Source organism: Pocillopora verrucosa, chromosome 1 (assembly GCF_036669915.1).
Source record: "Pocillopora verrucosa isolate sample1 chromosome 1, ASM3666991v2, whole genome shotgun sequence".
In the NCBI taxonomy this organism is placed as follows: Eukaryota; Metazoa; Cnidaria; class Anthozoa; order Scleractinia; family Pocilloporidae; genus Pocillopora; species Pocillopora verrucosa.
The window spans coordinates 273,985-290,324 of NC_089312.1; the positions used below are offsets into that span (position 1 = coordinate 273,985).

Here is a 16,340-nt window from a genome sequence, read left to right on the forward strand (position 1 = left end):
TAGAAGGACAGTGCCAGTAATGATTCTAGTTGGCTTATCTTCAGATCACAATTAATTTCATACTAGACTAGAGTATCTGAACTTTTTAAGAGATTAGCCAATAACCTGCTGATCTGCAGGAACATGTGAACTTTGCTTGTGGAGTGATTTAGCATTTGGAAGTTGATTTTGTGTTCAGCTATGTGGAAAATAAACAACTTTGTTGGTAAAAGCAAAATTATAAAGGTTGTGTGAGTTTCTCAGGCCCTTAGAGCATGTACAACCTAGGACCAAAAGTAAGGACTGTATTGTAAAATCATATTTGTTTCTTGCAAAGTTACTGGGCCTTCAGTTTCTATATGGTTCACAACCATCTCTACTTAAAATTACTTTTCATCTGCAAGACCATGTAGTTTTCAAATTAAAATAAAAAAAAAATTGAGTGACAATCAAAGTGTAAACTGAATTCTGAGTCAGTTTTTTTACCTTACATATTCCATTAAATATTACCATTGTACTCTGTTTTTGGAATTTCAGCTTACTTCTATTTATTTAATAGAGAAAAAATTGTCTTAGACTAGAATATAAAAAGTACAGATTGAATGATAGTATGGAAATAGTTTATTCACACCCTGTGGAAGCCAGCAATATTTTTATAGAATTGATATTATTAGAGGTTCAAGTACTTTCATACATGTTGGAAACAATGCACTTTGAACTTGGCATTGAAAAGTATTGAACTTTTAAATGAGCCTGCAAGTCTGATACGAAGGTTTTAAACAAGGCAGAGGCAAGCTCTCCTATGAACTTCGAGAAGCTTTGGACATAGAAAAGTTTATTGCCTTGTCAAATTCTTATCAAAATCATTAATTACTGACTGTCACTTGAAGCAATTTTGTTTCATTCTTGCTGGCCAGTTTTCATTTACCAAGTGGACTGAAAGGGGTTTTTATTGCAGCTGATATTTTTAGCAATTTATATTTCAGACCAGTGGCTTGTTTTTTATATGAATCCTGAGATACATTTATGTGTGTCCAGCTTGTTATTCTTTCCAGGAAATGAAGATTTTTCATCCTTTGGCATTAACTGCTTTCTGTTGTGACATTGCTTTCTCATCTGCATCATGTGCTCTAAAGTCAGAAACAATACAATGTGTCAATATGTTTGGGGAGGCAGGGTGGCTAAGTGGTTGGGGCACTGTTCTTGTAATCAAGTGGTCCTTGGTTCAAGCCCTCTACCCTGTCTTTCACTGGATTTGTTCTTGGTTGCCTCAAGTTCAACTCCTTTGCTGCAATTTGTATATAGCCAACTGGACTGCTTCCAACCAATTGGGAATCTTGAATATTTTGTTTATGTTTGTTTACAATGTTTATTTACAATTTGTTTGAATTAATTATTTCTTGAAGACATTAGCTACTTAGCTGCCTTGTTAATTCAAAATGAATTAAATTTCTTTTTTTTCTTTTACTAAGATACAAAATCAGATTACTCTTTCCTTTCACCAAGCTAAAGGATTGAAGTACCACCTTTAAATTGTAATAGATATTGCCATTCTTTTTAAATCTGAAGTCTATGTATTCCAGTACCTTAACATAATGTGCACACAGGGTGCGATCTGCTCCCATGTGTAGGATGTAACCTTGATCAGTAGGGGTGTCCAGGATGGGCAGAGGTGAAGCCTCAGTCGTGATGCAGCTACTGCTGCTGATGTTATCACCGAGGGAGGAAATGCTAGGAATGAATGATCTAAAGTGAAGAACAGTGGAAATAGTTAGGCAAATAATAGCGGAGCTCGCAGAGCGTAGCCCCATAATTATACAAAATAGTAGTAACCCATCAAGCTGAAAAAATTTGGTTGTACAACCGTACAAGGTGCTACTTTTGACATGCATGGTCAACTGTACCATGGGCACGCCAATGCCACGGCTTTGCTCAGTTAAGTCCAGTGGTTTGCACTGGGCTCCGAGTCGGACAACCTGGGTTCTAGTCCTGGCTGGGACAAGTTGTGTGGGGAAAAAAATTGTGAGCTCCGCTTTTAGGCTTGGCTAAATCTATAAATTAGTAATACTTCCTTACTGTACCTCACTGGAAAATCCCCTCCACTGTCATGATATACAAATGTAGCCATATAAGTGGGACCTAAACCCATGGAAGGACACACTTTATTTGCTTGTTTGTTTTTGTTCCATTTTGGAATGGTTTAATGTTTGGGCGAAGTGTTATGATAAGCTCACATTTTGTCAACTAGGAAGTTTTCAATATGCCAAATTTTGAACTTGTGGGACCAAGGGATGTGAGATGCATTAAGTGTGAAGACAACCTATAACTCCTTGCATCCTAACATCAGTACCCACATTCTCCTTACTCTTCTCTTTAAATTTCATCTGGATCTAACAAGGAAAATTTGTTTATTAATCCAAGCTTCTTAGGTTGGTGACCATTTCCTCTATTATCATGCTTGTAATCAATGATTCAGCAGTATTGCTGTAGGGAGAAACTTTATGCTGGTCACTCAAAAGGTTTAAAGGGTTGAGGGTTAGTCCAAATATTTTTTTGAAATTATATCTTACCCTGCAAAGCAATTTCCAGGAAATAATGCACATATTTCCTGGTATAAGCCATTGGCTTGGTGTTATCCTCAAGACTTCTTCCACTAGACTGACAGTCTGTTGCTGAAATTGCATGAATCAAGTAGTATTCCATGAAGTGTACAGGTGTAGGTAAATCTAAGTTCCATGAGAAAAAATTCAGTAGCAGGAGTTCCATCTGATGAAATTCTGGTGCACTGAACAGGTTATGAACGTAGGCATTCAGTGTTGATATGGTTGGTATCTTGTCCTCATTTTCTTCAAACTTTGCTGTTAAAAATAAAAAAGAACGCATGGTCAAAACTTTAAAATACATCATTTTTCCGGGTGGAAAGCACTAGAAAACACCTCTACCAAAGTTAAATTGAGATTTTTGTTGGAATTTTCTGAATTCGTTTGGCTAAAATGGTCGAAGTGTTAAATCTTATCTGCTTCTTATAGCAACTTAATGTCATTTTATTAAAAAGCGATAATAAGTTTGCCAATAAAATCTCTGCCAAAGAGAAAAAAAAAATAGATGCCTAAAAACATTTTGTAATTCGGAGAAAAATTCCCCCAAGGGGAAAAACGAATACCTTATTGAACAATGTTAATTAGGTCGAAAGGCGCGCTTTGTTCGAAGGTTCAGAGGGTTCCGTTCGTAAGATCTTCACAGAAGTTGGTTTACATGGCATCAAAATGATTAATTAAATCTATGACTATATGACTCAAAGTTTTTCTTTTCTTATTGTGATCTATGAAGCAACAAAACAATTTCTCTCAGTAAGGTACGTAAGCTCAATAATTTTTTTTGGAAATCACGATCAACTTTATCAAACTTGGATATATTTACATATTATAGCATCACAATACGACATGTAACAATTTATTTCCGATGACCGTTTCTTCTAAATGCTAGAAAGGAGTGCTGGAGTCTTACCTTAAGCAGGCACCTGGAGTATAACACTTACCTGCCAGCAGCAAACATGATAACGCAACAAGATAAAGTTTGCGTTCATCTATGTCAAATTTATCCATAAAGAGGTCCATATAATACACAGCTAAATGAAGCACACCATGAGAACTTTTAATCCTCTCGGAGAATACAGCAAGCCAATCAACAAGAAAACGCCTGAGTTTTAACTGAGGTGAAGATGAAGTAAAAGGTGGCAATCTGGTTTCTTTCTCTCGGAGAACGTCGTGTATTTCCAGAGCGAGCTGCGATTTCCACCATTCGTTTTCCACCATCATCGTCTTGGAATATGCTTTTAAGAGGCAGCAAAGAAGATCCTGATCACTGTATTTTATCTAAGTAGTTCTCCAGTGCTTAGCATTTCAATGTAAACTAAATTCCAAAACGGAACTCGAGTTCCAGCAATATACCTCTAGGGTAATGCAACGCGAAGTATCAATTTTGGACTTAAGCGGGAGTTCTATACAATGCCATATTTGGAACAAACACTCCAAATATGGAGTAACCGTGGCGGACCCCAGAGAAGACGACGAGAGACTGGAAATAACAACTTTCTATAAGATTTGCATAACATTCGTTTTCTCTGCTCAAGTCGGACGGGTTGTGGTGACCTCTCTCAATTACATCGATTCAAGAGGAGAATAATGAGTAATATTGTCCGGATTCAGCCTATGCAATATATTCATCTTCTAGATCTGGTAGGTACATCGTAGTTATGCATTTGGATTATTTGCTCAATGACTCGCTCCTAACTGTTCTTCTATGGGGAGGAATTCATCAGGGAGTTTGTAAGTTCTAAAATGTTCAGCTGCTAATCGTCGATGATTCCAAATGGTTTTTATCTAAGTAGTGACATTTTAATTCTGTCAATCTCTCCGTTTTGCCAGTTGATGCAGCTATTAAGGGCAAAAGAGCACAATATTTCGACAAAAATCGAAATGTATGTTCTGAAATTTTGAAAAGTTTCAATTTCGCATAATTTTACGTAGCTTATCAGTTAAAGTTACCAATTCCACTTTTCCATGGGGATTTGAACGTTAAATGCTCCTAGATATTGAATGCATTAGCTCTACCAAATATCTTCTGAACTAAGTATATTTTTCTTCGTATTGTTTTTAAAATGTTCTTCTTCTTCTTCTTTCTTCTCACCTGGGAAAGTGAAACAGTTTTCGTGACGTCAATAGTGTTGCACGTCACACCTGGGGGTGTAACCCTGCTGAAGTTGATAACAACAAGTGAACCGAGAATGAAATCAAACTAAGACAGATATGAAAGTAACTAGTTACATAGTCAGTTGGCTTTCTTCATCCTATGAGTCCTTTTGCTATTTTTAGAACACTAATGTGACTGTACTGGAAGTGGGTCCAAAGAGTTTGATTCTACAGGATAATCACCAATTAGTGGCTGGTCCTTTGCCATTTGTTGTCATTCCACCAGGTCATTACTGTGTCATACAAAACCCAGTCAAGTGAGTCCTAAAAAAAATATTTTTGTGTTATTTCTACAGTTATCTCCCAGAATATTTGTGATCTCAAACCATAACTGCATTTTCTCTTGCACATTTTAGACAGCCTTGTGAACCAGGAAAACAGTGTGACTTGAACCATGGGCACAGAGAAATGAGATTTTTCAAGGTTTAAATAGTTTCTGTTACAAATGATGACTCTTCATATTTTTCTTTATGATTTAATGCATTTGGGTATCAAAGAAGCCTGTAATTTTACTTTGTGGTTTTTATCGTTTAGGAACCATTCCCTCTTTATCCTGGTGAAGCCATTGAAGGAGCAAGAAAAATGTCTGGTAGGTGTCCAGTTTGTTGATTTAGATTCATATTAATGTGTATGTTAAATTACATTATGGACAGTACTTTGTGATATCTTTGGAGTACAATTGTACAGAGGTGCTAGGACAGGTGATTCCTCTGAGGCAAACAATCCTTGATTAAAAATTAGTTACCTTTTCTAATTTGATTGCACAGGTGGTAAGTCTGGAATCAAGGCTCTCCCAGTTATTGGACCCAATGAAGGTCTTCAGTTAAAAGCCATTGTAGATCATATAGATGGTGAAGAGGAGCGAAAGGCAGGAGATATGTGGCAGCTGGAGGGACCTCTGACTTACAGACCAACACCATATGCAGTACGTTAATATTAAATGAAACAACTTATTTCTAAGGAATTTATTTTAACCTTTATCTATGAAAACAGCTTTGTTATGGGTGACTTTCCTTCAGTCTATTTAACGTCAGAAACGGCTGTAATTTCCTGCAGAAAATTGAAAAAAGAGTAAGACCTTGTATCATCAAACATGGAGAAGCCTTGCGGCTGAAGGCCAGTCAGGGATTAGTGGATAAGACAGGAAAGTGAGTTAAATGAATTAATTCAGAGTAAACAAAGCAAACCTTGGTTACTATTTTTATATAGTTAGTAACTGTAGAACTCAGGTAAACATAAACAAGAGAAATTTTCTCGAGGAAAAACCAATTTGGTATCAGGAAACTGAACTGGAATAGCTATGGTAGTAAGTTGTGGTTTTGAGATTTGCTTGCTTGTACTTAAATGCATTATGATTGTCAGTATAGAATTGACCTGTGAGAATTTAATCAAATTGTTCATTGGTTTTTAGTTTGATGGAGGGAATAAAATTTACCTTAGTATTAAAAACTATTCACTAAAGTGGAGGTGTATATTTACCAGGCTGCTAAGCATCAAGATAAATATCCACTGTTAGCCACTAATGTTAATTGTTGTTTTGGTGTATACTGAAACATTGAGATAATAAAGCACAACTAGATGATTTTACCTGATTTATTCCTGCAATGGTTACAAAATTTTCAGATGCAAATCTCGTGCAAGTTGCTTTGAGGTGGATGACAAAGGATATTTGCAGTTTGAGTCCCCAATCAGAGCATGCCTTCAATGCTATCCATTGTTTTACTGCATGTATACCAAAATCACATATATTATCCATTTACTTACCAAAAGTAATTTTATTTGCTGTATATTAGTCAAGTTTTATATGATAATAGCAATTCCTTCTATGATGTAATAATTTGATCATTCTTGGATATGAGTTTTAACTTCATTTAACTTCATTTCCTTTGTAGGAATCGTGTTACATCTGAGCAATGGTTAATAAGAGATCTTGGAGCTTATTTGCCTGGGGCCTATGAGGAGGTAAGTAGCCAACAAACCTTTGTCTAGTAAGAGTAACTGGACACCAGATTAGGACCATAGCTATGATGCAATTTGTGCATCATCATCATTTTTGATAGATACTCTAACTAATTGGCATAGGTATAATCTAAAAAAAATAATATTTATATTACTGCCCCTGTTAGCCTGTACACCAGAAAAATATTTCCTTTGTCATTTAGTGACCAATGTTTAAACTATGTAGAAAGTCAGTAAACACAAAGTGAGACACATAACCTCCCACAAGTTTTCCAAACCTTTTTGTAAACCTTTTTGCAATCTTAACAGGTGGGTGTTAAGTGTGTCTTTACTCTATTTCCACAACCAAATTGAAGGCAGTTTTTTTCTGAAAAAAGTCCATCACTATATTGTGTTGCTAAGGGCAATCCATATGAAACGAGTGAGACTTAATATTTTGCAGTAAACAAATTTTTCTCTCCTATGCAAGCAATAGTGAGCACACTAAAACATGGAGGGTAGGGATATTGGGGGCTCTTTGCCCCCAAAACTTCATTAAATGGGCTGATGTAGCCCTCCTTTCCTCTCCTGCCCTGCTGCCATCATTTACGTTTCTGTCAGTGATGACTTATTCCATTCTTCTTCAGGTGGTGGGTGTAGAGAAAGCTCACACTCTGACAGAGACAATAGCCTTGCACATGAGAGCAAAACAGACGTGCATTGATGCACTTGGGAAAAAGAGGTTGGGAATTATATTTTATCAGACAAGTGTAAAATTAAGGTGATGTGTTGAATAGCTGTAAAGATATCAGACTTGGTTTCACTCAATGAATTATGGCTCATTTTAATAACTGTAGTCATTCTGTAATAATCATTTAGTTGCTTTTTGCAAAAGTGCAAGTTTGCATTGATCTTTAGATTATTAATCAGACTGTCTAAAAACCAAATGTGAGAAATATGTTTGTTAGAAATGCAGGAGAGGAGTGGCTTGTCACCTCTGAGGACACAGAGATGTATATACCTGAAGTGTTTGAGGTAAAGTAAACAACTGAGTAGTATGAGAGCTATGTTATAATTGTTAATTCTTCTTTATCAAAACTGAAGACCAATTAAGTACAACAGCACATTCAAGGAAACTCCTTTAATGTGTTGTTTGAAATTAACAGGAAGTTGTTGCTGAAGTGACTCAGACAGTTTTGTCTCGTAAAGAATACTGTATTGTTATGGACCCTGTTGATAGCAAAGGCCGTAACCAGCTGGGCAAGAAAGAACTTCGCAAAGGAGTGGCCTCTTTTTTCTTACATCCAGGTAATTCTTAAGATTAAAAAGCAAACATTCGAAATTGGTGAAGCAACCATTTGATGGTATTATCTATCACCATTCTATCAATCACTGTTGATTGGTGAAGAAGGAAAGGAGCTCTGATTGAGTTAGGAAGGGCAATGCATGCTGTGATCATTTTACAGGGGCAACAAACACTAAAAGGAATGTCATATATTAAGTGACAATTCATTGGGGGATTGTTTAAATAACACATTCTTGTATAAATTTTGTGATTGCCAGGAGAAGATTTGGATGGTGGAATATTGAATTCTTATATCCTGGAGGCAGATGAAGCCTTGGTATTGTCAGCAGTGGATCATTTTGATGAAGAATATGCAAAGAGTGAGTGATTGCTACAAATGACATATAGTTAAAGATTTATGCATGGATAATAACTTTTCTTTGAAGCATCCCTTAACTCTCAAGGGAACTCTGGAGAGTTCAAGAAAAAAAACAGTCCAAAATCACCCTGGGAAAGGACTATAGAGAGAACAACTCAGGACTCTAGACCCAGCTGGAAGCAGGCATTGTGGCTTTAAGAAGATTTAAAGGAAAGAAGCTAGTCAATGTCCTGTGCACCACTTGATGGGGAGAGGACTGATGACAATGATGATGATGATGATGATGATAACCCTTTTCAAATCATGATGATGATAACCCCTTTCAAACCATCTGGAAGTTGTTCATTGTATGTTTTCTAAAAATCCCCATATAATGACTGTACTGTGTTGATTTGTGATATTTATCCTTTCAGAGAAGTATCATCGTTCTCCAGGGGACCGCTGGATGATATTTGGTCCAGTTGAATACATTCCACCAATAGAAGTTGCTGTTAAAGCAAGAAGGTCTGGAGAGCTGTTTTTAATAAGTGTTGATGGCATTTTTTTCTTGAGTTGGGATGGTTTGAGACGTGACATTGGGATGGTTTGAGACGTAACATTGGGATGGTTTAAGACATGGTAGTTTGCTGGTTTGCAAGTTGAACTGTTGGGCTACCCAAACAGTCCATTTGGCTGTGATGGTTAGATCATCTGTTGTCCATGATACTGACTGTCTTCTCAAAAGTCTGAGTAGAAGTTCTAGCACCAGCTTCACTTTACCTGATTACATCCACTCAGTTTGTCAAAATGTCACTTGCCCCTGTTTCCAGCAACTTTTCATATCATGACTACTTTCACAGGATAATCAGACCACATGATCAACTGTTACTGGTTCAAACCATGTATATTGATTTGTGACTATTGTAAATGAATTATATGGGCAATCAGGAAAAAAGTAATAGAGGACAGACCACTACCAGTACCTGTAATAGTTTATGATCTTAAGTAAGCAGGGAAGCAGTGATCACAAAATACTTTTATTTTTATCTTTCCAAGATGTTTAATTAACATTCTGACTTAATCTGTATTATTTATTTCAATAGGAAGGCTGTCCCTCTTTGTGAAAATGAAGGGATTTATGTTAGGGACACACAGAGTGGTGCAGTGAGTAGTTGCCTTTGGTTTAATTAATTATTGATAATTATTAAGTTCTCACAGTGTTCATCTTTGTTATTTTGTCTCAGGTACGTGCTGTTATGGGACCACAAGCATATCTACTGGGGGCCTATGAGGAATTATGGGAAAAGGACCTCACTGATGATGTGGAAAATATTCTTAAGTTTGTCTTCCGTAGTATTGGTTTTCTATATTTTTTTATTGCTGCGAAAATGCATTTGCCTTGGTTAGTTTGCCTTCTTTAATTTTTTCTGTGTCTATCAGATGAACTGGCAAACTGATTGTGTTTGAAATGATAAAGGGTATTTGTACAGTAATATTTTAGAAACTGACATTTTCATTCATCTAATGTTCAGGAATGGTGGAGGCATTGGCTCTGGTGACATTCGGAAAATGGCATACTTTGAATCTTCTATTAATCCCTCATTCACAAGAGCTGAGGTGTGTGCCAAGTTATTTGCTTGCAACCCATGAAAGCAAAGACCAAAGGAATCATTTTTTTACTTTCGGAAAGAATTGAATTGTAAAAAAAAAACTTCGAACAAGGAATGAAAATTAATGATGGAATAAAAAAGCTATTGATATTATATATTTTAACTGTAATATGTATGTTCTCCATTCAGGGAAGAGATAAGACTCAAGTTATTGTTTACCGCTGCCCAGGATATACTGCTGTTCAGGTAATTCACCTTTTGGTATCCATGAAAACATATTTACAACATTTCATAAGCCCTTAAGTTTCCTTATACATGAAGAGAAATGCAATGAGAGCAATATTTTTAATGTGCTTTTCTCAGGTGTACGACTATTTAAGGAAAACTGCAAGAGTCATCTTTGGACCAGACCTGGTATGTAGAAAAGTGAATGATTTTCATCATAATTTATTGTTACATTATGACTAAGATGATATGGAAAATGACTGATAGGAGGTCCCAACCACTTTGATTCATCAGCAGTCTAATTACTAGCAATCACTCACTTGTTTATCCAGCACCTTTCTGGCTGGTAACATGGAATTTAACCCTCTGACCCCAAAGAGTGATCAGCATCTAGTTTCTCCTTACAATATCAGCTAGGAACCAAACAGTCTCTGCGGCTCAGTGGTAGAGCATCAGAGTGCAGAATCCAAAGGTCTGAGGTTCGATTCCTCATGAGGACTCAGAATTTTGTCTTTGTCCCACGCTCATGACAAGACAAAAAAACCATCTTTCTCCACACATTAAGGTCATGAGAATAAATGAGATCACCAACTAAAACAAATTCTCCTTGCCAGCACCTCAGAAAATGTAGACAGAACAGAAAAGAAAATATGCATACTGATTTTAGGGTGGAAAGGGTTATTGAAAGCCTCTTGTTCATTTTTGTGCTTTTTGTATTTCAGGTTGTACTTGGACCACATGAGAACTTCAATGTGCTTAGCTTGAGTGGTGAGTGAACTTTCTATTCCTTTTCTTTCACTTCAAAAACCTCTACCACAACAAAACACATAGTATTTCTGTGTATTACACAAAATAATTTTCCTTCATGAGTAATCTTATCAACCTGTTGACTTAAATTACCAGCTGGGAAACCTAAGAAGCCAAACGCCTTGAAAACCATCTGTCTGATGCTGGGAACGGATTTTATAACAGATATTATAGAGGTAGGCAGTTAGTGTCTGTGTATCACTTGGTCTGCTACGTTTTCCCGCACTTCAGGTAATGTGCCTTTTTCCACTTTCTCATTGGCTACTGATAATATATCTTTTTTCTGATTGGTCGTCGGGATTACTTTGGGTTTGGTTCTTCGTCACTCAATTGAAAAATGCTCTATTTCACTTCATTTCCACTTGTTAATACTCATTTATTTTTATTGCAGGTGGAAACATCTGACCATGCTAGGCTTAAGATCAGAATTGCAATGAACAACTTCTTTGAGGTAATTTGGTTTTTGAATTCTCTTAAGACGTTCAGTTACTTGTGAGCCAATCATCTTTCAGAATCTGGGAGAAGGCTAACTTGGTTTGGTGTACTTTCAGGTCGAGAGAGGGAATAATGAGTCAGAACAGGCAATTTTTTCTGTCCCAGATTATATTGGAAATGCTTGCAAGAGTGTTGGTAAGATACAGTATTACTCTGATTCAAAAAAGATAAACCTAGCATTTCTTTAAAGGGCTTTTCCAATTGGTTAAGAACTAAAACTCTTCTATAGATAAGTCTCCCGCTCTTTCCCCACCCCCTCCGCCCACCATTTATTAAGCATAAAAATGGAAGGTATGTGTGTTAAAAGAAACTTGCGTTCTTTCTCCATATTTAGCCAGTAGAATCCGCGGAAAAGTAGCACAAGTAGCGTTTGATGAATTTCATCGCCATTCCACATCTCTCATTAAGAAGGCCGTGTTCGGAGTCGAGAAAGATGGAACAATCAAACAACGCCTTCGATTTGACGCTAATCAACTGGTAAGGGAATGAAAAGCATTCTTTGTCGTCAGTTGAAGTCGATTTCTTCTAAAATAATCTTATCGGGACTTTTTGAATCCTGTTAAGTTGTATCAAGACACATGAACGCTTTTGGCACAGAATTCCTTGTAAAATTGCTTGAAAAGAAGACATTTGACCTAAAAAAGGCAAAGTCTAGTTCTAGCTTGTTTTAATACGTGAGGTCAAGTTACGAATGGAAAATTAGGAGTTGTTTTCCTTTTTTTTAATCACCAGGTGGTAACTAATGTTGACATCCAAAGCATCGAGCCTGTGGATTTGCAAATGAGTGAAAGCCTCAGTAAATCTGTTCAAATGGCCATTGAGATTTCTACAAAGTAAGTTCAGCAACCTTCCTTTCCAAGAAGCAACTTTCTACGTCAACACCCTATGATTGACTAGCATCTAATTTCTCCTTACAATAACATCCCTTAATCAATCATTAAGGTCACGTGAAAAAAGAAATGATTACCGACTAATGGAGCTCTTGATTGTTAAAAAAATTCTCCTTGTCCACACTAAGGAAATGTATAGAGAACAGTATAGAGAATATACATAAGGATGTAAAGATGTAAAGGGTTAAAAGACGCTGACTGTAAGTGGGCGCTAGGTGAGCAACGAGCCGGTGAAGTGTATCCTAGTATCGCTAGCAGTGGATGGGATGGTTGTATAGTTGGTAGTGTGAGGAGAAAATGAAACTGATCATAGTAGAGTTTACATATCAGGTCCATTGAGCGAGCTGCTGAACATGAAGCTAAAAGAACAGAACAAATGGCGAAAGGATTGTTAGAAAGACAGAAGCTTACTAACGAGAAGGTTCGTGCAGTGAAGGAGCTTACAACAAAGTAAAGGACCAGTTTATTATAAACTTGTGTTACGCGAATCAGTGATGGTAAAGGGTTTAGAAGCTGTTTTATCTACATCCAGTATTGTGGCCTGGGTTCCACTCCCGATTCTCAAGACTAGATTTTGTTGAGTTCAGGCGCTTAATCCGCAATTTCTCTTGATTCCATAGTCTTCTCCTGTGCACAAATATTATGGTGATGTAGAAAAATTCCATCTCTCTGGATATTTCTCTCAGGGCCAAAGTCAAATTTATGTTTTTAAACTTGCCATAGCACCGCTTATGTTTTTATTACGTGTTTTTGTCAATAGCCATTCGCTCTGATGAAGGGCTAACGCTCGAGACGTCAGCTTTGAAACTCTTTGCGCTGGCCAATTTACGTTATCAACTCAGTTGATAATACTAAATTACCCTATTTTTCCTTTTACCAAGTTGTTAGGAGAAGGGCAATGGAGTGTAGAGGGGTTGCTTCCCTTTAAAACCTTTATTGGGTCGGAGTGGATGAATTTACAAATGCATTTATAACTTGACGAATAGATTTATTACTTTATTACACCCATTTTGAACTCACTGGTGGTCCCTGTAATCTGATTGGCTCTAATCGGTGCGATTTATTCACGAATCACATCATTATTTGCTTTAAATCACATCTTTTTCCCAGCTAATGAGAAGGCTACACTAAAAAAAACAACCAATCAGATTTCAAGGCTTTTTTAAAGTAACCTATCAAATTTCAAGAAAATAAAAGACAAATAGTATCATGTGGCAAATTTTGCAACGTTTGTTTCTAAAACTCTTATTTTCCCCCCCATAAAATGGATGAATTTAATTTCAAATCGGCTCAGTACTGCATCAATAAAATAATTGAACTGACCAAGCCTGTATTTGGGCGATTTCAAAGTGGATGTAATAAAGTGATAATTGAACCTCGTGTCGTGCAATTTTGGTCTGAAATCATACTTGTGATTTGAAATCACGCGTATGATTTCAGCCCAAATTGCACTCCACTCAGTTCAATTACCATTATTAATTGTACTCATTTTTCATTGTGAAAATAGAAATGGTAATTAAAAACGTGTCTTTCTCATTAGGAAGCTGAAAATGCGCGAGTGAAGTTATTTGAACTGAGAGCGATTACTGCCGCAGTAGAATCTTCAGGACAAACTAAATCTGAGGCACAGGTCAGCCAACTTCATATATACCCACCCTTTGCATAGATATTGCTAATTTTCTGATTTTGTGGGACTTTTCAGAATTCTTCATATGACGCCTCTTTCGATAATGTACAAGTTCGTGTTTGTTTGTTTCATTTCAACAACCTCTTCGAGATTTAAATCAACGTTACTCCAGTAAAAAAATGTTCTTATTATTCCAAAAGGCTCAGGCAGAACGTTTGCTCATTGAAGGGGAGAGTGCAATAGAAGGTATAGACGAGTTTGGTCGTGGAAGTTGTGCTTTACTTACGAGTAGTATACGGGGGCACTATGGTCTACAGGCAATCAGATGAGATTATTTTGTACCACTTGCGTCATTTCCGCGCAGCGTAACAGTATTAATCCTTGCTTGACACTTAGGCATGACAAAGAGATTGAGTTATTTCAAATCACCATCTTTGAGGCCAATCCGGTCATATGAATGGTTTATTTGTACCATGTGGTACAAAATACTCCTCTCTGATTGGCTGTGTATCATAGTACCCCCTGTATACCACTCATACATTATAGAAAGTGCAGATATGTTTGATTCTAACGTAGCTTTTCCCGTGTGTTTAGTCGCTAAACTCAAAGCAGAAGCTGCTGAAGTTGAGCTACTTGCTGAGTTAGAATCTCAAAGAATGGTGAGTTGGAGGATAATTGATCATATGCAACTGTAGCGGAATGCGTGTATATCTTATCATTTCTCATTCCTTATTTAAGGAGAAAGATGGGGAACTCGAACACCAGAAGCGACTTAATGAACTCGATCTACAGAAGGCCAAAGAACTGGCAGAAATCGAGGTTTGTAGCATTGTGTTCTGGCATCAATTTCAAAGTGGTCATGACTCATATCAAGAGAATATTTATATCCTCGTGCTTATTTTCAAACTCGATCATTATCGTAGACTGACAAGTTTGCCGCCATGGTGGAAGCCCTGAGTGCAAAGACGATCAGTAAGATTGCGCGCTCTGGTCCTGAGTCAGAGGTGAGGTTTAAACTTTACACTGTTACACTAGGAGCGTTTAATAACAGCGGAGGACGGATGGAGATAATTTTGAAGATGTAATTGTTTGGTTGCTAAGCAATATCTTAATCTTCGATGTTATATGCGGGCTTGTGTTCTTTTTATCTAAATTTTAATACCTTTATTCGTACTTTTTCCGCGCTTATCTTCGTTTATGACTTGGCGTGCTTTTCCCGCGCTTTTTACGGATCACATGTTTTGGTTTGATTTGCTCCCGGTTACTTCTGTTACCGCGTGTGTTGTGACGATCACTTAAAAAAAATTGAAAGTATTCCACCACGAGTAAACATTGATAAAATCTACCAGCTTCTCTTAAGCGTGATAAACATTGCAACGCAACGCGGTAAATGGAAAGATATGACCCGAACTAAATAGATATGTATTCTTTTATACTATGTCGTTTTATCGACAGGCCGGGCTCCTCAAGGGACTGGGAATACAGAATGTCCTCATTACTGATGGAAAAACGCCTCTCAACCTGTACCAGTCCCCAAGCGGCTTTTCCCAGCCGGCAATGATGAGCTAGAGACCGATAACGAGAGCTCAGGAGTACAGTACAGTACTCAGTAATTTTAAGGTGAACTTTCTTCGTCAATATGATAACAGACTGGTTTTTAAACTGTAAGTTCTGTCTGTGCACTCGCACTTAAAAACAGTAATGGAACCAAAAAATAAAGGACTTAGATTTGAAAAAGAAAAAATATAAAGATTTAGAATCTTTGTTTTAAAGCATTGATTCAGCACACTAACGAATGGAAAGTTCCTTTTAAAGATGGACAATTCAAATGGCAATAAATAGTTGTGGGAAAAGATCTGTGTATACCTGACGTGTGTATCACATTTTACACAGACAAGAGTTGTCGCCGGAAAGAATTAATGACATGAATAATTTAATAAATAAGATTGTTGATGGTTTGTCTTGTCATTTGCTGATTTTTCTATCGCCACCTAAACTGCAGCACGTTTATTACTGTATTTAATTTTTGTCGGCTTTTATGAACACTTTCCTTATCTGAATCTGAGAGACGTGAATTTGACATTTCAGACCGTAACTTAGAAGTATTTTCTTTATAACACCTTGAAGGAGGATTAAACAACAAAAAAATCGCTTACTAGAACATTTCAGTTGAAAGAAGGGACCAAGAATATTCAGCTCATCTTTCCACACTGAGACAATTCCTTCTCTAATGCCTACAGGAGCCTTTGCGTCAATCACACGCGAGGTAGCCGCGCGTGATAAAGTTCGTGCTCCGCATCACGTTTGTATGAGGTGTTGATGACAACATGTTGAAAAATACGTAAAAAATCCTCGGATGCGCACCAGATCCTTCT

The 16,340-nt window shown here is 37.0% G+C and overlaps 2 protein-coding genes across 2 annotated transcripts; one reads left to right on the forward strand and one right to left on the reverse strand.

Annotated features, from left to right (window-relative positions):
• Nucleotides 1-494: 494 nt before the first annotated feature.
• On the reverse strand, nt 495-3,930 carry LOC131785515 (cyclin-J). Its single transcript, XM_066168708.1, has 4 exons — nt 3,518-3,930; nt 2,550-2,837; nt 1,566-1,725; nt 495-1,109 (listed from the first exon to the last, which is right to left on the reverse strand). The coding sequence occupies exons 1-4, from the start codon at nt 3,795-3,797 to the stop codon at nt 1,049-1,051; spliced, it is 789 nt and encodes a 262-aa protein (XP_066024805.1). The 5' UTR covers nt 3,798-3,930; the 3' UTR covers nt 495-1,048.
• A 160-nt stretch (nt 3,931-4,090) lies between these two features.
• Nucleotides 4,091-15,923, forward strand: LOC131785463 (major vault protein alpha). The gene is made up of 30 exons (XM_059102350.2): nt 4,091-4,217; nt 4,854-4,987; nt 5,087-5,153; nt 5,265-5,319; nt 5,498-5,655; nt 5,787-5,878; nt 6,623-6,692; nt 7,316-7,410; nt 7,637-7,703; nt 7,835-7,976; nt 8,232-8,333; nt 8,746-8,836; nt 9,415-9,475; nt 9,556-9,650; nt 9,844-9,928; nt 10,111-10,167; nt 10,285-10,335; nt 10,869-10,914; nt 11,050-11,129; nt 11,345-11,404; nt 11,505-11,583; nt 11,783-11,925; nt 12,181-12,281; nt 12,669-12,759; nt 13,879-13,968; nt 14,166-14,211; nt 14,560-14,624; nt 14,704-14,784; nt 14,889-14,969; nt 15,421-15,923. The coding sequence occupies exons 1-30, from the start codon at nt 4,164-4,166 to the stop codon at nt 15,532-15,534; spliced, it is 2,553 nt and encodes an 850-aa protein (XP_058958333.1). The 5' UTR covers nt 4,091-4,163; the 3' UTR covers nt 15,535-15,923.
• The last annotated feature ends 417 nt before the right edge of the window (nt 15,924-16,340 follow it).